The sequence below is a fragment of the Heterocephalus glaber genome, unplaced genomic scaffold (genome assembly GCF_053883595.1).
Source record: "Heterocephalus glaber isolate CG9 unplaced genomic scaffold, H.glaber_assembly_v1.0 deba00001795, whole genome shotgun sequence".
NCBI lineage: Eukaryota > Metazoa > Chordata > Mammalia > Rodentia > Bathyergidae > Heterocephalus > Heterocephalus glaber.
The window spans coordinates 4,123,942-4,146,916 of record NW_028258476.1 but is presented as its reverse complement, the minus strand read 5'-3'; the positions used below and the strand labels follow the sequence as shown (position 1 = coordinate 4,146,916).

The 22,975-nt window shown below is 45.1% G+C and overlaps 1 protein-coding gene across 6 annotated transcripts in view; it reads left to right on the top strand.

The window, feature by feature from the left end:
* Them4 (thioesterase superfamily member 4) overlaps window positions 1–10,113 on the top strand; it is a 31,487-nt gene extending 21,374 nt beyond the window's left edge. For 5 of the 6 annotated variants that reach the window (XR_015448227.1, XR_015448225.1, XM_087203548.1 and 2 more), the window contains 2 exons: window positions 118–242; window positions 4,146–10,113. Coding sequence is in view for 4 of the 6 variants with exons in the window: in XM_087203548.1 (XP_087059674.1) it covers window positions 118–242; window positions 4,146–4,186 (166 nt within the window). In the remaining 2 variants the exon portion in view is untranslated. The remainder of the gene's footprint in view (window positions 1–117; window positions 243–4,145) is intronic. The other variant, XM_087203552.1, reaches the window with a different exon arrangement.
* The last annotated feature ends 12,862 nt before the right edge of the window (window positions 10,114–22,975 follow it).

Below are 22,975 nucleotides of genomic sequence, written 5' to 3'. Positions count from 1 at the left end.
AGGCCATCACTGCTGGCTGACGCTGAGCCTCACAGGGCCCACGCTTGTCGTGCACTTGATCGCCTGGCAGTATTATATCATTTTATCAAAACCGGTATTTTTTTCCCTCTTCTGCAGACCTATTCCCCTTTGTTCTGTTGTTGTGATAAAGAGCCAACTTGATAAAGTTGAAGGAAGGAAATTTTTTGTTTCCTGTAATGTTCGAAGTGTCGATGACGAGACCTTGTACTCAGAGGCAACAAGTAAGGAGCTGCCACTCTTTTGGGGGTGGGGTGGGTTCTAGTTTTGTTTTATTTTGTTTGGTTTTATGATCCACCCACACCTAGAAATTCTTAATTACATGTTATCCACAGGACAAGTCAAAAGTTTCTTATACTGTGCATTGCTGTAAAGGGCTTTTGCCAGTATCATCAAAATTACAGAATTATGGGCTGGGGATTTAGCTCAGTGGTTTCGCTGCCTGCTGCGCAAGCACGAGGACCTGAGTTTGATCCCCGGTACCAAAAAAAAAAAAACTTACAGAGTTATTCCGGGTGTGCTAATGCACATATGTGATCCCAGCACTCAGGAGGCTGAGGCAGGAGGATAGCCTCAAGTTCAAGGGTAGCCTGAACTACATAACAAGGCCTTGTATCAAAAAAAAAAAAATTACAGAGTTACATATGCTTTGACCCACTTCCAGGGCTTTATCTCACAGGTATATGTACTAATATGTGAACAAAATTACAATGTATTTGTCATACAGTTCCCATATTTGTACGTTCCATTATTACTTCCAATAGCAAAAAATTCTCAAAATATAGATATCCCTCAGTAGGAGACTGGTTAAATAGTTACAGTTCATCCCCAAACTATTTAGAGTGTGCCATAGAAAAGATTGTGGAATATTGTGATGCCATGGGGAGGGCTGAGGAAGCTCCTTAATATGGAGCTATCTCACTGACATATACTGTATGAAAAAGCCAAGAAGCAGGACAGTAAATGGAGTGTGTTGGTGCTAGTGTAGGAAGAACCAAGAGGTTCTCGTTTCTTTCCTTTTTCTTCTTTTTCCTTTGCACCTTCCTTCCCTCCGTGGTAATGTGTTCCAAGAGCCACTAGGCAGGCTTGGGCAGGATGGGCGCAGTGGTGAGGGGGCCCGGGGAAGGGGCTGCAGTGGCCCAGTGCAGGTGTCAGAGCCCAAGGAGGGGTGAGCAGGCGTCCCATGGAGAGCAGCATGGGCGGCAGAGCCCCTGCAGAGGGAGGGTGGCATCTGGAGGCCGGCAGCAGTGATGAATCTTGAGGCTGCGCGGAACTGGAGACACGGGGTGGGTGTGTGTTCCTAATCTTCTGCTCTTGCAAATAGTACTGTGACAAATAACTTGTCATTTTATACACATTGTGGCAAATTACTCTCCAACAGTTTGGGGAGAAATAAATCTTTGCACTAGTTTCACAGTCATCTGTAAGCTTGAAACTATTTTAAAATAAAAAGTAGTAAGTGAGGGGGGGAATGAGTGCTTATGCTCGCACGTGTGCAGACTGTGTCACGAGGATCACACACACATGTTTCTGCGGGGAGGGAAGCAGGCAAGGAAGGGGGAGGCCAGCGTACCTTAGAAAGTGGTTATGTGAGTGGATTACCAGGGGGAGTCAGCTTTTATGGGGCCACGTTTAAGAAAAAGAATTCAGTGTTAAGCCTTCCGGTGAGGAAAAAAACACAGCCTATTACTGCCATCCTTGAGATGGCAGATCCTTCCTTCTGCGGTCTCCATGGGCAGTTGCCAGAAATCCCACACTGAAAAGCCTCCTGACTGCAGCCTGGAGCACTACAATTCCTGGCTCCACTGGGGCCTTTGCACGTGAGGCGCCCTCGAAGCCCTCTGTTCACCAGCATCGGATCAGGCAGGCTGGACATCAGGGGTTTCCCTTCTTTTATTGTAAAGTTCCTTGGGTGTGCACGTTTAGATTAATCATAATCCTTGCCTTAGGACACACAGTCATCTCTGCTACAGCACTGGTAATCTTTTATTTATTCACTTAACACTTTTTAAAAAAATTTAGTAATAATAGGAACCAGACTCGTAGACATTTTATCCCTAAGTGCTATTCCCATCTTGTCCTTCTGCTTAAGGTCATTCTGATCTAGTTTTTGTTTTCCATTCTTTTGTGAGTTCTTGTTTTTATTTTTAAAATTTTCATCAAGAATAATACATATCTGGGGCGGGGATTTAGCTCAGTGGTTCTGCTGCCTGCCTTGCAAGTGCAAGGTCCCAAGTTTGATCCCCGGTACCAAAATAAAAAAGAATAATACATATCCAAGGAATATCTTGTTCAGTTTTTTTTTTTGTTTTTTTTTTTGGTACTGGGGATCGAACTTGGGACCTTGCAGAACCACTGAGCTAAATTCCTGGCCCTTGTTCAGTTTGTTTTTGAACTTCGTATGTGCTTTTCTGGGGCTTGATTTGTTTTTTCGCTCTGCTCCATGCTGCAGTGGTTCATCCCAGTTGCTGGCTGTGTAGTTCACTCATTTTTGCTGCTGAATAATGCTCCCCGGGTGACTACACCACAATGAGCTGAACTCTTCTGGCGGCCTCTGGCTGTCTTGAGGGAGCTGCTCTTGACATTTTCCTGGTTCATGTCTCCTGGTGGTGTGCATGGACGAGAGCCTGGCATATACCAGTGGTGGTGAACCCGTGCCATGTGTGTTGTTTTTCTAAATTAAAACCTCAGTATGGGCCAGGGATTTAGCTCAGTGGTTTTGCCACCTGCTGTGCAAGTGCAAGGACCCGAGTTCAATCCCTGGTACCAAAACAACGACAGCAACAACAAAAACCTCAGTATTTGTGTTTAATTGCAGTGCTGGCACCTTGTGATAAATAAGTGGCTTTTGGCTTGCAGCTTGGGCACTCGTCTTCAAAAGGTTCGCCATCACTGAGGTACACTGAGGTACTGAATTTCTGGTTGCAGAGTAGGTGCACATCTGGCTTTGTTACAAGGGTGCGCCAGAGTGCTGCCTGAAGCTGTACCAGATTACACTTCCGCCAGCAACATGAGAGTCTTCTGATCTCCATCTTCTGTAACAGTTGATAAAGTCAGACTTCTTAATTTTGCCAATTAAAATGGCTCTAAAATGGCATCTCAGCTGGGGATTTAGCTTAGTGGTGCCTCCACCTGCCTCGAAAGCGCAAGGTCCCGAGTTTGATACCCGGTACCAAAAAAAAAAATAAAACGGTATCTCAGTGTGATCTTGATTTGCATTTTCCTGATTGAAATTAGTTAAGTATCTCTTCATTATGTTTACTGATCATATTTTTTTCCATTCTGTGAAATTCCTGTTTGCTTTTTCAGCTTTTTTTTCATTTTCTTACTGATTTATAATCATTCTTTTTATATGTCATGTTATACTAACCCCTTTATTGGATATATATACACACACACATATATATGTATATATGTGTGTGTGTGTATATATATATATATATATAGTGCATATCTTTTTCCATTGTGTAAGTTATTTTCCGTTTGCTTTAAGCTATCTTTTTTATGAACAGAAGTTTTTAATGTTAATGTAATCAGACTTATGTTTTTCCCTTTACGGTTAATGCTTTTTGTACCCTGTAAGAAATTTGCTTTTTGGGCCGGGGATTTAGCTCAGTGGTTCAGGTGCCTGCCTCGCAAGCACAAGGTTCCGAGTTTGATCCCTGGTACCAAAAAAAAAAAAAAAAGAAATTTGTTTTTCACCAAAGTATCAGCTGTTTGCAGGAATGATAGATAAAGGCATAGGAAAAAGATCATGAATAATTTGAACAGTCAATTTATAACTCCATTCCAGTCTGCACCTTATAATTCCTGCCTGACTAAACCTTTCCCTATCATAAAGGTACCAGATGGCTCAGTTGTAATCTTACTTCTTTTCATTTCTCTGGCTCTCTCTAATGGAAGTGCTAATGAACTGTAAAATGGCCTGGTAGTAGAGGACCTGGTTATCTGGGGGAGGTTGTACAGTATGTGGCAGCCAAAAGCTGATTCTTAGTTTAGCTGAAAAATCAGTAGGCAGAGAGACTGAAGGCATAAATATGAATCTAGACGCCTTCCTTTGTACGTGTCTCTCTATTAGTTTCGTCAGATTGAAGTCAGCTGACTTATGATCATCTTATTTTGTTTAGGCTTATTTATAATGCTGGATCCTAATAAAAAACTGACTTAGAAGAGCTTCTGGTGAATTCCACCTCATTTTTTGTGAACTTTCCCGGCCCCCACTCCTGTTCTGCTCATGCTGCTGATACCCCAGGGAAGCCTGCTGACACAGACCTTCTGGAACTGCCTTCGGAGCGCCACGCCCAGAGCTCCCTTTCAACAAGAAACACCCCCGTGAGACCTTCGGCAGTTCTCTGTATCTCCTTACCATACCTGTGCGGGTCTCCGAAAGCTTGAATGGGCTCCTCGGAGTTGCACAGCCATGGCATCCGCCGACCCACTGCAGACTGAAGGAAAAGTCTGTATTGAAACTTGAACTTGCAAACTAGGAAACCGAACAAAGGAATAAATATGTGCGGCTGTGCACACGTACACACGTGTGCCTGTGCACACTCACTGTAAGTTACAAAGCCATCTTTGTCATATCCAAACAAACAAATCTTTCTGGCAAGGATGGGAAACACAGCTGTTTCCTCTAAGAACGGATGCCTCAGATCTCTTGCCTAGAGTTCCAGGGATTAAAGCCTGCGCCGTTGTAACAGACGCTGTACTGGTGTGTTACCAGCGGCAGGGTCAGTCATCACTGGGAGGAGCCTGAATTGTTTTCCCAGGTGTGTAACCAGGAACCTCAAACTGCGTGACTCAAACCAACAAAACTCATTGTCTCATGGTTCTGGAGGCCAGAAGTCCACGATTAAGATAAGGCCACTCCCCTTGCAAAGGTGCGAGGGAAGTAACGGTTTCAAGGCTTCCGGTGGCCTCGCCTCCCTCGGGCCGTAGAGGCAGTACAGCCTCCCTGTTTTCACATTGTCTTCCCTCTACGCATGCCTGTATCTCCTGATTACCCTTTTTTGTGAGGACACCTGCCTATTGATAGAGCCCACCCGGATTATCCCATTTTAAATTTTCACTTGATTACTTCTGTAAAGACCCTGTTTCCAAATAAGGTCATTATAAAAAAAAACGCTGTAAGTTAGGACTTCACCCTTCTTGAGGTTGGGAACACAATTCAACCTGTATAAGTCTCAGACAAAACTAAAAAGGAGTTGGGAGATTAATGTTTTGAACATATTATGCTTCCTGTGCAGGCAGTAGATTCTTTGGGCTTTAGTTTCTTGCCTTTCTTCTCCCTTACTGAAAGTTTAAGCTGAACCATATGAAATTGCTGTTTTCGAAAATCAGAATGGTTTCGCGGTGACAGTTTTCCTTTTTTTTTTCTTTTGGTACCGGGCATCCAACTCGGGACCTTGCACTTTTGAGGCAGGCCATGGAACCACTGACCTAAGTGCCCGGCCCCAAGGTGAGTTTTCTATGGCTAAGCCTGTTAACTTGGGATAGCTCTTACCTTACCAGTCATCCTTCCACAGGCAGAGGCTCAGCTGGAGGGCCTCAGAGCCACGGGCCCCTGGCATGGCCAAGCCTCAGAAGACCTGGGTCCTAGGAGCTGTGTCTATGCCCACAGCAGCTCCCAAGCTGCAGGAAGGCCAAGCGCACGGGGCGCCTGCCCCACACAGGGGAGCTGTCAGGTCCTTCTCCCCGGAAACTCAGCCTGGGGAAGCGCCCAGGAGGTGGCTGGGCTCACAGTTTATTCCCAGTCTTCCTTTCAAGTAATCCTGAGATGTCAGAGACAGTTTTCATAGAAACTGGCCGTGTTTAAAAAAAAAAAAGTGAAACTGAAGGAACAAGCTACCAGTGCTGTCTAGGTTCAGGTGCCTAGGAGAGGGAGATCAGTGAGAGCCCTTCGCCCTGTCATTCGGCTGTCTGAGCAGGGTCGCAGAACAGTAGAGAACACCAGACCTGCACCGGGCCTAAGAACCCACTCAGAGCGCCGGGTGACCAGTTTTCCTTTTCCTGCTAAGCGCTCCGCTCCTTTGGTACCATTTTCCCTCCTACCCACTTGCCCGGCTTCAGTGGTCGCAGTGCTTGGCCGAATCGGGGTGTGGTGCAGGGTATCAGTGAGATTCCATGGAATCTCAAAGGAAAAGCTCAGTTGCAGTGGGCTTCCCTGCTTTGCAGCAGCCTGTCTGTAGGCTTCACCCTGGCATCCCTGGCGGCTCTGGGTTGGATTCTGATGGATACGTAAGGTGGCTGGACAGCCAGACCCGCCGCTGGCTCACTGTGGGACTTGACAGGACTGCCCGTTGCCTGTTTCTCCTTTCCGCACTGGGAGTAAGCAGCACTGTGAGTGGAGATTAGGACTTGGTGCGGGTTAGGGTTCAGCTGTCTTTGTATGAACATAATTAGGCAGTGAAGTCTTGCTTTCACTTTTACATTTCTCATTGTCTGAGAAGCATGGTAAGAAAATCATAAACAGAAATACAGGGTTGGAAGAATTTTTTAAAATGGATTTTTTTTCTCTGAGAGGAAGATGAAACATAAGGAAGTCAAGTAAGACCTTTTGTGTATGAAGGAAACTCATTCGCCACTTCCTATGTTCCACTGTCCATTCCTCCTCATCCACGCCCTTGACCTTCCGTCCTGGGGAAGTGAGGCCAAATTATTGTTCTGCTTAAGACCTGGCCCCTGTTGAAGCCTAGCCAGGCATGCTTTTCGATGCCAAGTGTTTGACATTATCTGAGGTAGAGAGAGGGCAGAATTTAAGTCACTGAAAATACGTTACGGATTTTATTGTCTCAGGTTTAAATTTCTTTTAATTTTAAAAAATATTTCTATTGGTAGTCTTGGTCTAGTAATACTATGACATGTTCAAAGTGACAGAATTGGTTTCTCCTTCATGTTAATTGGAGATTTTAAATTAGGTAGTCTTCAGACAAGGATACCACAAGGGGAAAAAAGAAAACCACAGACCAATATTCCTTATGAATTTAGGTACAGAAGTGTTTAGAAGACTACTAGGGAACTAAATCCAACAGTACATTTAAAAGATTTTACACTGACCTAGGGGAATTTATCCCACCAGTGCCGGAGTGATTCAACTTTAAAAAATCAATCGCCCAGGGCCGGGGATTTAGCTCAGTGGTTTTGAAGCCTGCTGCGCAAGCGCAAGGACCCGAGTTTGATCCCCAGTACCAAAAAAAAAAAAAAAAAAAAATCAGTCGCCCAGATGTGGTGCAGCCTGTAATTCCAGCACTCTGCCAGGCTGAGGCAGGAAGAGTGTGTGTGAGTTTGAGCCCAACCTGGGCAATTTAGCAAGACCTGTCTCAAAAAATAAAAAGGGCTGGGAATGTAGCTTAGTGTAAGATAGAGATTATGTAGCGGTAAGAGGGAATGAAATACATGTGCTGCAGTTTGATGAAGCACAACAATATGCTAGCTGGAAGAAGATGGTATTCAGATTAGGCAAAGCAGAAGCAGACAGTGGTTGTTGGGGATGGCAGGAAAGAACAGGTGTGAACACTCACAGCACTGTTCAGGGGAGATGAAGCTCCGAAACTGCAGAAAGCTGATGCACGTTGTGAAAGCTCAGTACTGTGCAGCTTTTCATGGGTGATTGTGAAGGGAATCTGACCTTGTCTTAAAAAATAATCCCAGTGAGATGCCACTTCGCACTGCCAGGGTGTAAGTAACATGGAAAGTGGCGAGTGTTGGCGAGGGTGTGGGAAACACAGTTGGCAGGGCTGTTTCTCAGAAAGCTAAATAATCTTAACCACGTGGACCAGAAGCTCTGCTGGCGGCACAAACCCGGATGAATGGAAGAGGCCCTCAGACAGCTGCCGGTGTGCCAGTGTTCACAGCAGTGCCACTCGCAATGGCCAAAAGGTGGAGCCAGCTAATGTCCAGGGACAGACGGCTGGACAAACAATGCCATAGATGCCCCTCAAGTGAAACTCCATCCTGATAAACCCACCATAAATTGAAAATGTGATTAACATGCATAACCCACCAAACCTCACAGTTCAGCGGCAGTCCACTGTGGCTCAGTGATAGCGAACCTTTTAGAGACCAAGTGCCAGACTGCTGCCCAAAACCCAAAGTGCTAACACTGCAATTAAACCTGAATACTGAGGTTTTGGATTAGAAAAAAATTCATACATTAACATCTTTTGTTTTAAAAACACAATAACAGCTTTCCATGGTACAGCTTTTTATTGGAAGGTAAAAGTTTGCATTTGGCATGCTTTTGCACAATGAATGTGCTCTTTGCTGTTGTGTGCGTGCTGATACATAACTTGTGGAATTCTGGCTGGGGTGACTTGGCTCGTGCCCGCTGCGGCACCTGTGCCACAGGTTCGCCTCCCCTGCCTTAGATCACCTGCTGATTTCCCTAAAGGTCCAGAGGCCCACGGAGCTGTAGCTCACTGCTGCCACCCAGCATCAGGAGAGAGTACTGCACCTCACGTCACTAGCCAACACAAAAGGCAAGGGGATGGAGATGTGTCGTGTACATGAACCAACTCCCCACAAGGAATATAAACATCATGTACTAGACACGCTTACTAATGAAAGGTGAATAAAATTCACAATACCGTCACTAATGCCTATCAGTTTCATACCCTGGTAAAGTAAAAAACTTCAGGTGAACCCTCATGAGAATATATGCATATATACATAAACAGATTTTTTTTGGTGTTCTGAGACAGTCTTTCATGCAGTCCAGACGCCTTGAACTGTGTAGCTCAGGTTGGCTTCAACCTCCCAGCAATCCTCCTGCTCAGCCTCCCAAGTTAGCTGGGCTTCCAGGCAGGCACCACCACTAGCAATACTTAGAATGCAAATACAAACAAACATAAGAAACTGGCAGAGCGCGCTGGGGGTTAGCTCAGTGGTGCCGTCGCCTGCCTCACAAGCACAAGGTCCTGAGTTCGATCCCTGGTACCAAAAAAAAAAAATTGGCAGAGCACTTTTGCTGCTGGGCCTCCTTTGCCACGCTGTAAGGATAAAACTGACTAACATTCAAAATTTTCATCAGAAAATCAAATAAATGCTGGGGAGGCTGCAGGGGAGAAAAAGAATATTTCTACCTTGTTGTGGGAGTGTAAACCAGTACAATCACTATAGAAATCAGCATGGAGATTCCTCAAAACTAAAACAGCGGGGCAAGATGTCGCACACCTGTAATCCCAGCACTTGGGAAGCTGAGGCAGGAGGATTGCTTGTGAGTTCGAGGCCAGCCTGGGGTACACAGTGAGTTCAAGGCCAGCCTGCACTACAAAACAAGACTGTCTCGCAAAACCAGACCAAACCCCCCAAAAACCCACTAAACATAAAAATTCCATTTGAATCAGGTATTTCTCTTCTAGGTATCTTCTTGAAAGAATGAAAGTCGTCACATTACAAGACCCATGCATATCCATGTTTCTAGCAGCATAACTCTTAATAACTAAATCTTAGAAATGGCCTATTTGCCTATCAACAGAGTAATAGGTTTTAAAAAATGTATTTACACTCAATGGAGTACTACTCTGCCATAAAGAAGGATAGACTTGAGCCATTGGTAGGTAAATGGATGCACCTCGAGTACATAACGTTAAGTGAAATAAATCAGACACACAGCATAGTTAAATATCATGGTCTTTCTTATATGAGAAATCCAAAATATGAATAAAGAGCAAAACAAAAGGTAGTAGGAAGTAGGGAGATCTTTTTCAAGCAGAGAGGGAAGAGAGGGGTAGGGGACATAAAAAATTAAGATGTGTTATGTATGTGTACCACCTCCTCACGATAACCAATCATTAGGTACTGCCAACATGGACTAGTAACAAATAAAAAAGATATTCAATTTCACTGATCCTATTTAAAATACTACTGGTGCCAGGCATGGAAGCACATGCCTATAATCCCAGCACTCGGGAGGCTGAGGCAGGAGGATCACCACCAGTTTGAGGCTAATCTGGATTTCATGGTGAATTCAAGGCAGCCTGAACTGCATAGTGAGGCCGTGCCTCAAAAATAAATAAACATATTAATAATACGTTGTTTTAGTGAAAGCAAGAACTTTGTATTAATAGTAAATAAAGTGAAATGGTTAAAAATTAAGTGGTTTGGAAAATGTATCAATGTTGTGTTATAGTATATGTTTATTTTGTAGATTTTGTTTATTTCATTACTTAGGAGAAATTAGAATTGCCCAAGCTGGAAGGTTTTAAGAAGGTTTCATTTTCTTCCATTCCTGGCTTCTCAGGCCTCCCCAAACTGTATTCATTCCCTTTTCAGACTCACCTCACTCATCTCTAACTCTCAAAACCTTTAAAGCAGCGCTATGCCCTGGAGCTCACCTAATTGGCTAATTAATTAACAAGCTAATAAAGAGCCCAAAATGTCCCGCTTTGAGGTCAGCATAACCTCAAACTCTCAATAACACTTAAGCCCTTTCTCTGAAGGAAATGAAATGAGGAATGGGAGTAGCTGGTTTTAGGGGGCTGTGTTTAGAGTCTTTACACAAGCCTAGCTGGTCAGTTATATTATTCAAATGGCTAGGGCAGGGATCAGCCAACTTCATCTGAACTGACACATGGTAAATTCTTGAGACACATTTGTGACTGTTTCTATCACAGTTAATCAACCAGTAGGCTGTAGCACAAAAGCAGCCACAGATAAGCGCAAAGGAACGGATCCTGCGTGTCACAATAAAACACTACTTAGAGGACATTTGGCTGGGTGGTGGCTATAGTTTGCTGGCCCTTGAGTTAGGAAATGTGAAGGTTTCAAGCGCAGGTATTGTCCTGATAATCCACTCCTTCAGAGGGTGGAGTGTAATTCTTCTTTGAGCGTGGACTGATTTAATGACTTGCTTCTAACAAACTAACCAAGACAGAAGTGACATCATCCAGGCATTCTGCCTCCCCCTTCCGTTTCAAAATCCATTTTAGGGGAGGTTGTCCCTCAGCAGCGGCCCTATGGACAGGTTACAGCCGGTAGAAACTGATTCCAGCCCAGCCAAGTCTCCGGAGAACACGGACCTGGGCCAGACCCATTCAGTACACAGTGCCGGGTTCCTGACCCCCAGAAATGGCATGAGATAATACATGGTATTTTAAACAGCTAAAATTGGGGTTAATCTATAATGTAGCAATCAATAACAAAGAACATAGAGGATTAAAATGCTAGTGGCACAGATACTTCCAACTAGATAATCCTCTTAGTGGCTTGAAGGGTACTTAAAGGTTTTTATGTAGCAAGTTTCAAAACTAATTATTAGACTGATACTAGGAGGGATTCAGATTTCCTATGTGTACACTGTATTTATTTGTGATAAAGCCTGGGAGAACTGTTAAAGCCATTAGGAGTTCAAATTGACAGCAATACACAATAGAATATTCCTCAGGCATAAAAAATGATGAAATTCTGTTATTGGCACCAACGCAGGTGGAACTAGGGGACATTAAGTGAAATAAGCCAGTCATAGAAAGCCAGCACATTTTCCCTTATATCTGGAAGCTAGTCATAGAAGAGAGTAGCAGAGTGGTTACCAGCCGCTGGGAAGGGAGCAGGGATAGGGAATAGCTAGCAGATACAGGGGTGCAGTTGGATAGGAGGAATAACTTCTAATGTCATGTTAGGAGGGAAACTATGATTGACAATCAACTGTGTATTTCAGAATAATACAGGGGATCTTGAATCTTCCCAACACAAAGCACAGATAACCATTTGAAATGATAAACACGCTAGTGCCCCTGACCTGACCATTCCACATTGCATGCACATGTTAAGATATTACACTGTACCCCATAAACATGTACATGTGTTAGTTTTTTAAATGGGTAACAAATAAATAATGGCAGAAGAGCCTAGTTTGGAGGACCAGGATTGAGGTTCCCAATTGAGTTATTTGGTTCCTGAAGAGACAGTTGACTCCAATATAAAATAAATCTTACCCAGGCGCGGTGGTGCACGCCTGCAATCACACCACCTGGGAGGCTGAGGCAGGATCGCCATGAGTTCAAGGCCAGACCGGGCTACATAGCAAGGCCCTGTCTCAAAAAACAACAAAACAAAAAGATAAATTCAAACATTTTGTCACTAAATTCATAAATCCTTACAAAGCTCTTAAAAATGTAGCATGTGCATTTTGAAGCCTCATAGGTTCTAATTCAAAATAAAATACGGAAATGATAGTAAGAGAAATGAAACCAGAGTACTTTGTCAAGTTCAGACCTAATATGGTGGACCCTTGACTTACAAACTCCATTTGTTCTCAAGGGCTGGTTGTAACTCAAGTTGGTCAACTGAAGTCTCAGGCTCCTCCACACGGCCTTCAAAGTCTCTCTCCTGTATCAGGCAGAGCTCAGAGTCCCTAGAGCGACACTGGCCCAGGATTTCTCAGTTAACCCCTACAGGAGAGGATGCTGTCCTGCTCCTTCCAGGACTCTTAAGGGTTAAATCTGTGTCTGAGGCCATCTGGAAGCACAAGCGGCCAGCATTAGGGTCGTAACTCAAGACTTTGTTCATAAGTTAAAACTAAAATTCCAGTCACAACCCCAGTTGTTCCTATGTCAGGCTGGTCATAACTCAAGGATCCACTGTATTAAAAAATTAAGAAGTAACACTATGTGTACATTTTAAAAACAGAAGAAACAGCTGTAGCAGTTAGAAGTGCTTGAATCTGGATGTGGGAAAGGTGTAGGGTGGAAGGAACACAATGTTTTTTAAGAATAATAAATAAACCTTGTTCCCATAAGGCTTAACTCTAACGTGCTTGCAAGAATTACCCTGATAAAATAAAAACTAAATTTTTAAAATAGCTCACGCCTCATGGGAATGATGTGGAAAGGGTAAACACACAAACAGTTCTTAGCACGGTGCATGACAGGTGTTCCAGAAACACACGTCCGTGTCCCTGAGCAGATGAGTGATTTCCAGAGGGCACCCCTGGCTGACACAGAAGACACAACTCACAGAAACCGCAGCTGTGGACAGGGCTGGGCCTCATGCTCACGGAGGAGCCGTGAGCGGCCCTGGTGGGCTGAGGACCTTTCCCTGCAGCTTCCCACCCTGTGCGGACTGCCCCAGAGGAGGCCTTCTGGCAGCCCACGGTCTGTGGAAGTCAGAGCACGGGCCTGGGGCAGACACTCGTGCTGGGACCTGGGTGCGTGACTCTGGCCAAGTTGGTCAGCCTCCGAGAGCGTCTCCCCATCTGTCCCACAGAGTTCCATCAGCTCTGTTTCCCAGAGTTATCATGGACATGGAGTGAGTGAAGGAATACGCAGTGCTTACAAAGTGTATTCATCTGCTTTCTATTACTATAGCAAAGTATCCAGGGCTGGGTAAGGTGTAAAGAAAAGAGGTTACGTAGCCCATGGCTCTGTAGGTCCAGGAACACGGTACTGGCCTCTGCTGGACTCTGGTGAGGGCCTTGTGCTGGCAATACCACAAGCGGGGTCGCACTCTTGAGATTGTCACAGGGCCAGACAGGAAGCCAGAGGGCGGGGAGGGGCCGATCTTGCTGTTTTTATAACAATCCGCTTTGAAGGAATTAATTTACCCCAAGCGATCAGCGTTAAAGCATTAATCCCAGTAACCTCCAGCGAGGTTCCACCTCTGGGGACTGGACTCAGGGCCTTCTGCAGCCCCTTGAATTATTATTTATTTTGATACAGCGTCTCCCTAAGTTGTCCAGGGTAGGCTCAGACTTGCAATTTTCCTGCCTCAGCCTCCCAAGAGGTGTGCACCACCACACTCGGCTCAGGCTCCACCTCTGGAAGGTCCTGACTACCTCTCCCACCACCACACCGGGGACCACACTTCAAGTACATAAACCTTTGGGGGAGTCACACTCAAGCCAAAGCAGAAGGATTCCCCAGTAAGTGCCATGTACTTGTCAACTGTCATTGTCGAGTTGTTTTGCTTTTGGACTTTAAATATTAAATAAGTGGGCTGGGCGTGTAGCTCTGTGGTAGAACGCATGCCTAGTGTGGGTAAGGGCCTGGATTTGATCCCTGGCATCGAGAAAAAATTAAAATAAGCATAGCTGTATGTAGGGAACAGGGAAAGGGGAAGTTACTAGAACCTCTGCAGTACGTCCTAGTCTCCTGTAAGCCACAGCAGTACACGGTGAATTACAGGAAAGGTGGAAAAATGAGACTGAGAAGAAGCTGAGCTTGGACCCTGCGTCTTTCCAAGCTCAAAAGGACAGAGATCCCAGGAGTGAAAGTTTTGGAACGTGTCCGGAAGTCCTAGGTGGTACAGGAGAGGGGCAGAGTGGGGAGCAGCGGCCACAGGCAGAGAGTTTGGGAGGCAGGTCCACGAGGTGGCTCCTCCCACCTTTGGGTGACAGTCTGCGTGCAGGGGCAGCCACCGGTGAGACCGCAGCCGCAGAGCAGTGTCACCATGGCAGCCGTGGGAACCGGGGCCACCTGTTGGGAGGACCCAGGTGGTTCTTGCTCTTGGAAGAGGAACTTCCCCTTCTCACCGCATCGAGGACTTGCTTCCCCGAGCAGGCGTCACCATGGTGACCTGATGATGCAGCAGAGGGCAGCATCAGCCTCAGGGACAGAGTCCTCGCTGCATCCGCGCTGGCCCTGCCGCGGGGGCTCCTGGCTCCCCATAGCAGGACCGGAGAGCAGCCGGGGCGGGGCAAGGTTAGGCTCACACCAGCCTGTGCAGGTTGGGGTGGCTGTGCAGCTCCTATCAAACTTGGGGTACCCGCTTTTGGACCGGGACTCACAGCCTGGATGGGGGGTGTGCACAGCTATGAATGACACTGACGAAAACGAGGGCCCCCGGTGGCTCCCCCAGGACACACGCCCGGCCTTCGGGCGTGGACGTATCCAGCTTCCTCTAAGCCTCCCCTGCCCGCATCCTTGTGCTTCCAGAGCAGGGCAATCAGGCCAAATGCAGAAGGGAAGCGGGAGAAGAAGAGGAAGGGGCAGGGGATGGCCAGCAGCTGACAGTGACTTTGAAGAATCTTTTTAAGGAGCAGACTGGGATAGATTCAGTGTGCAGCTTTTGCACCCCTTAACTGTTTATGTCCCGAGTGGCCAACAGTGGAGAAGCAGGGTTAAGAGGAAGCTGGGTGTGGCGGCTAAGCCTGTAATCCCAGTACTCCGGGAGGCTGAGGCAGGAGGATTACAAATTCAACCCCAGCCTGGGCATCTTAGTGACTTAGCGAGACCCTGTCTCAGAATGAAAAATTTGGAGATGTAGCTCAGTGCAAAGACCTTGGGTTAAGTTCCCTGTGCCCCAAGAGGGGGGGAGAAAGAGAAGGAGGAGGAGAAAGAGCACTGGTAATGAAGGGGCTGTAACCAGAGGGTGCAAGTGAAAACCAGCTGGGCCAGAGCACTTATCCTGAGCAGGCCCGGCCTACTGCAGTCAAAGAAACTATGAAAGGCGTGATGGGGATTGCTTAGAATGACAATTTGCCAGACATTGTAAAACCAGATTATTATTTGTATCACCTAATGGCCTCAATTTGCAGGTAAACACCTGCGTCAGGCTTAAGTAAATTTCTCCAATCACACAGCCAGGCTATGAAGCAGGTCCTCTTATTATTCCCATTTTGCAGCTGCAGAAGCTGAGGCAAAGCTGGGACTTGCTTCTGGGTCCTTCCAAGCCCAGATCCCAACCTTCCAGCACTGGGATTTACTCTCCCTTGTGTTATGATTTAAACATGAAGTGCCCTGCCGCAACGCTCGTGTATTGAGGGCTTCGTTTCCAGGGCAGCAGTGTTCAGAGGTGGGGCCTGCAGAAGTGATTGGATCATGAGGCCTCAACCTCGTTGATCAATTCATCCACTGATTAGCAGAAGGAAGAGGCTACTCGGAGGCGTGGCCCGATTGGAGGAAGCAGCCACGGGCAAGCCTTTGGAGGGTGTATTCCGGCCTCAGCTCCTTTCTCACTATCTCTTTCCAAGAGTCGCTCTTCCGGAACAGCAGGAGATGAGTGGCTTTCCTCTCCATGCCTTTCTGCCAAGATGCTCCCACCCTGGAGCCAGCCAGCCATGGACTGAATCCTCTGGAGTCTTGAGCCAAAATAAACCTTTTCTCCCCTAGGTCGTGTGTGTCAGGTATTTTGTTTAAGTGACAAAAAACTAACACAACCTATGATCACACTTGGGCACAGAATATGTAAGAGAAATCCTGGAGAAGGCAGACAGTAGAACAGACTTCTCATTTAAAAAACAAAACAAAATAAAACGTGGTCTCGATGTGTTGCCCAGGCCGGCATCACACTCCTGGACTCAAGTGGTCCCTTGCCTTAGCTTTCTGAGTAGCTGGGACAGTAGGTGTGTGCTGCGGTGCCCATCCTGGACCCTTCCTTTAGCACTGTACTTAGGGCCAGAGGTTTTGGGGTTTTTTTTTTTGCACCAGGGATCGAACTCAGGACCTTGTGCTTTCGAGGTGGGCAGCGGAACCACCGAGCTAAATCTCCAGCCCTACAGCCAGAGTTTTTCAACTTGAATTTTTAAAAATTTATATTTTACAAAAAATGATATGTTAATCCAGAAATTGATAAATTTTAATGATCAGGTAAAATTTGGTAGTGGTATATCATTAGTGCCCATTTTAGGATCAGAAAAAAACCTTCTCAAATAGCACCAGTCATAAGGTGCACACCTGTAATCCCAGCTGCCCAGGAGGCTGAGGCAGGAGAGTTGCAAGTTCAAGGCCAAGCTGGACAATTTTGTGAGACCTCATGTCGAAAAATACTAATAAATAAAATACTAATAATACCAGTCATAAGTAAGTAAACCTACAAAGGCTCAGAGTGGCTGTTGTAGCACTATAGCTAATCATCTCTAATTCAGCTGTCAGGAATACACATGGAATAAATGTCCTAGGTGAGGGCCAACACCAGTGATCCATATTGGCCTTTGGAAAAAATCCGTCACTGCAGGCAGATGAATGAGACAAAAGGACAAGCACCAGAAACACGTCACAGGTCGCCTTCAAATCTAAAATATGAGCAAAAGGTTTCCACACCGTCGCCCACGGCCCCAACTTCAGCAAGTTTCTGACGAACTGCAGAGCTGACCTTGGTTCCCTGAAGTGAGCCTCAGCAAAGGCCTCTGCCCTCTGACGCTGTCTGCCCTCCCTCTCTCCTCTCCCAGACACTGTCTTCCCCCCGGGGCTGTGCCTCCCTGCCGCCTCGGCCTGCGCCCTCTGCTTCGGCACTGACCCCTTCCTTTTTCCATTCATCTCTCAGGAAGAAACTTCGGAATTGCTGAGATGCATGCAGTCCCACCCACCCTGTTCCCCAGCAGGCCAGTGGGGGCCGCCGTTGTGTGCGGCCTTTCTCAGCACTGCGTGGGACGGTCGATCTTTACACCGAAAACCGGATGAACAAGGGTCACGCAGGGGCACGTGGACGGGAGGCGCCCAGTGCTCTCACGCAGAGGAGAGCTGCATGGGCCACCAGGGCGATTTCCTCTTCATTAGTGGAACCCTTGACTTCCTGCACCCGGTGAGTAATTGGCATCAGGAATGACTGAGGGCAGCGGGTGCTTTCGTGTGGATCCGCAGGGCAAGCAGGACGGGTATTAGACGTAATTATGAGCTGATTCTGATCCGCTCCAGGAAACAGGCCTCCGCCTGCCCTCTTGGGAGGCTTTGATCAGGGAGCACCATTCAGGTGTGTCCCAATCCCAGGCAGCAGCCTGGCCAGTCGCAGACTGGGCTGGAGACTTCCCAGGAGAAGTGGGGCTGGGAGGAAGAGGTGGAGGTGAGAAGCTGTTTCTTATATGACTTGTCTTTTGAGCTGAATTCTATTTCGATTTATGGACCCAGAACCTGGATGCTCTTCTGGTGATGGAACAGGGAACTGCTAGGTTCAGAGAGCCAAAATCTGATATCGAGAAGGAGCTGGGTTGGGGACTCAGGTGGCCTGTGGGGCAGGCTTGACTCTGCCCCTTCAGGGATAAGTGGCCCCGGGTAAGTCACTTCCCTCCTCTGGGTCACTCAGCTCTTTTGCAGACCATGAGCCGACTTCCGGTTCTGAAGTTCAGGAAATCTTTGGAGAGGGGTTCCTAACCTTTGTTTAGGATGAGTTGGGAAACTTAAGATTTTGCGCAGTGCTTTTTTGTTGTTTTTTTTTGTTGTTTTTTGCTACCAGGGATCGAACTTGAGACCTTGTGCTTGTGAGGCAGGCGGTGGAACCACTGAGCTGAATCCCCGGCCCCGTGCAGTGTTTTTTAACAGAGGCATAAAAAGCAGTGGTGGTGAAACTATGGCACGCATGTTACTGTGTTTTTCTTTTAAGACAAAAGATGTAATGTGTGAGTTTTTTTCCTAAAATAAATCTTCAGTATTCAGGTTTAATTGCAGTGTGGGCACTTCGTGAGAAAGAAATGGGTTTTGGGTTGCAGTTTGGGCACTTGGTCTCCGAAAGTTTCGCCATCACTGAAATAAAGCAGAGAGGTTAAAGGTCTTGCCCAGGGACACCCTAAGTAGCCGGTAGACCTAGGATTGAGTCCACCCTGGGAATGGTATAGCTCCTGAGCCTGTGTTCTCAATCACTACTCAATTCTCCCGTTATTCCTCATGTCCTCACTTCTTAGATAATTGTCTTCTGACACTCTGAGGAAGAGGCACGAAGTTCTTCTATATTGTGGCACATGGCATTAATTCTTTTAGTTTCACTGGTCCTTGGCGTAAATTTAGCACAATTTATTGGCGTCCATTTTCAGTGAGTGGACTTTTGGATTGGCTCGGCTCTCTTTGGAGCTGCTATAAACTGTGCTGGTGTGAATGTCTCTGAACACCATTCTCGGTGCATCTCTGTTGGGTCATATACCTGGGGCAGAGTCACGCAGTCATTGAGTCTGCATGTGTTCAGTACAGTAGATAGTGCCCTGTAATTCTCCACAGTGATTGTTATGTCAACTCATCTTTCTGTCGGGGAACATTTGTGAATGAGGGTTCTAGTTGCCCTCCATCTATGCACACACTTTATATTATGTTTGTAACTTCAGGCATTTAGTAGGTATGAGTAGTCCTCCCTGTGGTTTAATCTGGATTTATCTGACAGCTAATGGGGTTGGATATATTTTCACTGGCTTTTGGACATACTTTTTATGCCTTTTAGTTTTTTTTTTTTGGTACCGGGGTTCAAACTTGGGACCTTGCGCTTGTGAGGCAGGCAGTGGAACCACTGAGCTAAATCCCCAGCCCTGCCTTTTAGTTTTTTACAAAAGAGATTAGGTTATATTTTATTCATTGACTTATAGGCATTCTCTGTATATTCTGGATTCTACTTCTATTTTTAAAAAATTCTTCATCAGGGCTGGGGATTTAGCTCAGTGATTTCGTTGCCTGCTGCGCAAGCGCAAGGACCTGAGTTTGATCCCTGGTACCAAAAAAAAAAAATTCTTTATCATAGGCCTGTGAATTAGATGACATTTTGCACAGGCAGATACTGCAGTCAGAGAAGTTGAGTAACTTCCTCAAGTGTACTTGGGCATTAGAGGATTAAAACTCTTCCTTCTTTCCAGTGGTTTATAATTTACTTAGTTGGGGAAATAACATTCAGAGAACAATTAGTATGTGGAGAACAATTAGTAATATTCAGCAGTAAGTATTAATTTTGGTAGGGCAGACTATGAATAATATAGTAGTTAAATGACCTGGTTGAACTTCTTAGAGAGGTAGGACTTAGTCTAGGACTTTAAGGACAGTTATAATTGAGGAAGTAGAGAGGAAGGGAAAAGCATTTCAGGGAGGGTGAGTCACAGGAGCAGAGCCATGGGGATGGAACTAGTAATATTATTAACCTCTGAGAAGCTTTGCATGGTGTTCCAGTTGGCTTATGCAGGACTACATCCCTTATTAAGGTGGGGACCATAACCATTCCATTCACTGGGAATGTCCAGGGTCCACCATAGTGCCTGGCCCATAGCTAGTGCTTAACAAATATGTGTAAATGAAGTGAAAGAATCCACTCAATCCCAAGGTTTCCTTGTAATTTAACAGGATGGGATTTAAATGATCCAAGTGAGGGTTAAAGACAATTGGATAACCAATATGTTGAGCTCAGAAAGATTTTTACAGAAACTAGTAGCAAACAGTGATTAAAGGGATAGACTATAGAGAGTTTGGTCAGTTTAGGCTTGATGTGGTACAGAAAAAGCTATAAGGTGTCCCTGAGAGATCTTTAACAGAGGGAGGAAGAAGAGAAAAAAAACAATCTTTTGTAAAACTCAAGTGTGGTTGAATGGATAATGGACTAGAAGGGGGGCAGATAAGAGGATATTGCAGTAATTTAGGCACTCATTTGCTTATTCAACACACATTCATTGATATCACAGTCCACACCCGAGGCTAAACTGTGCTGGTGAAGGAGAAGATGAATAAGTTGTGAAGCTGGCCATTGAGGAGTTTATAGAGTGTGAGGAGAGCTAAGGAAAGCACACACAAAAATTACAATTCAGAAGAGGGAGGTTTGAAAAAGAGGCACGAATAAAGACTAGAGACTCCAGGACAGGTTAAGATCTCTTCTGCCAAGGCATTAGGAAGGGTAAAGCAGTATGCTAGGGGAGCACTTCCGCCTGCCTCTGCCTCCCCATATCCCACCTCCTCTCTATCAGGTCACTTTACTTTATTACTTGGAATTCTTCTGTTTACTTCTTGTTATACTTATTTGTTACTTGGAATTCTTCTGTTTATTTCTTGTTATACTTATTTGTTGTTTGTCACTCCCTTCCCTTATTAGAATACAAGCTGCAGGATGAAGAGCTCTCATTTGTTCTGGTCCCTGCCATTTCCCTAAAGCCACACCCAGTCTCTGGCACTACTGTGGAGTTTTCAATAAACCTTTTGGAATGAATGAATAAAGTGGATCCCATAGGATGGAGTTGGATCCCATAGGGGATTTGGACATTCAATAAAAGGGGAGACAAATGTATTATTTTAAATGGAGGGTATGTGAAGTTCAACAGGAAGTAAAAGTGTATCTAGACAATGGATATAAAGAAAATTCTTCAAGATACTATGGTGGGATACACATGAAGAATAAAGGAGAGACAAAGCAAATGATGATTCCAAAGCTCATTCCTTTGAAGCCTGATAGAATGGGGATTGAGGAAAGGACAGATGAAAGGAAATTGAAAAGACAAACTAGTTTTTTAGGTAATGGTTGAAGTATCGGGGGTGATACCTGTGAGCCGTTGTAGAGCCTGGATTGAAGCGCATACTCCTCTCTGAACGAGGTGAATTGAGACTCCCCCGTGTGGAAGAGATATTAGTAATTTGGACCGTGACGGATTCTCAAAGGGAGAAAGCTCAGGAAAACAAGAACCTTTGAAAAGAGCCCACAGACTTGGGAACTGGGTGGGATGGATTCACAGTGGAGGTGGGGAAAAACCGACCAAGGGAGCAAGTCAGGAGAGGTGGCGATCAGTACCAGGTGCCCCAAAGAAGCCCCAAAACATGGAGGTCTTTAGGTCTTTAGGTTCATTCGATAGAGGGCAATGACACCTTCAATAAAAGAATTTTACAGGACAGTGGGAAATATATTGTCGTGTATATGTATGTAAATGTGTGTAAAACACTGTTACATGAACACACATACTCTTTGGCATGGTCTCCAGCCAACATATATTTATATATGATATATGTAATGTATAGGAATAAAGATTCCTATAAATAATATGTAATTCTTCCTCTTTTAACTAAATATGTTACTTCAGAATTTCTAATGGTTTTTGCCATTTTACAGTATCTACAAGGCATAAATTACTCATTTCATTAATGGTGGATATTTAAGTTTCTTCTTGTTTTTTTAATATGCTATGACTTCTTGTAGATGAATTTTAATACACATTCCTGATTATTTTCCCATAATTCTATCTGAAAATATTTGAAATCCTTTTGATGCCTATTACTGAATTGCCTTCCTGGAAGATTGCACTAATTTGTACTCCTATCACCTGTGTTTCCGGGTTCCTATTTCCCCACACTCTTAAACTTGTGTGGCTATTAGAAACAAGTAAATAATTTTTACCAGTTTGTGAATGGCATTTCTTGAAGCTTATTAAAGCTTTCACACGTGTGTTAGTCAGTTTTCTGTATTGTAACAAGTACCTGAGATTAATCAATTTATAGAGGAGATGTTTATTTTGGCTCAAATTTTGGAAGTTTCAGTCCAAGAGGTTTGGCCATGTTGCCTTTGGGCCTGTGGCAGGGCTGCACATCACCGTGCGAGTGCAGGGCGGAGCAAAGAGCCCACTAGATGGCGTCTAGGAAGCATAAGAAGAAAAAAGAAGAGGGCTGGGAATTTAACTCAGCAGCACAGCACCTGCCTGGCAAGTGCGAGGTCTGGAGTTCGATCCCCAGTACCGAAACAAAACAAACAAACAAAAACAAAAACAAAAAGAGAAAAAAGAAAAGACCACAGTCCCATAACCCTCTTCAAGGGCACGTCCATAACAACCTAAGACTTCCCACTAGGTCCCACCCCTTGAAGGTTCTACCACCTCCCAATACCTCCACAGGCTGGGGACCAACCTTTAACACATGGGCCTTTGGGGGACCGTCTAGAGCTGAGCTCTAGCAATATGCTTATTGGCCATCAATATAGATCCTTTTGTGATTTCATTATTAATAAAATATATAATTTTTGTCCTAGATTCATTTTGCAGAGCTTGCCAAAATGGCTGATTAATTTATGCTCGAGAATGTATTTTTCTTTTCTTTTTTTTTTTTTTTTGGTGAATTGTCTCCTGTCTCTTATTTAAGATAAAAAAATGTTGTTGTTTTTAGGTAGAAATATTCATTTAGATTTGAAGGTAGAATGAAAGTTGCTGAAAATGTTTCAGGGACAAGGTATATACTTAGAGTTTAGGTTTTGAAAGAGATATAAATTGAAGTGGAAGAAAATTGAGCCAAATGTGGAAGAATGAAAAGGGAGGGAGGGTATTGGCCTGCTAAGATAACTGTGGCTCATTACTGAGCTCTAAGAACATCATTCT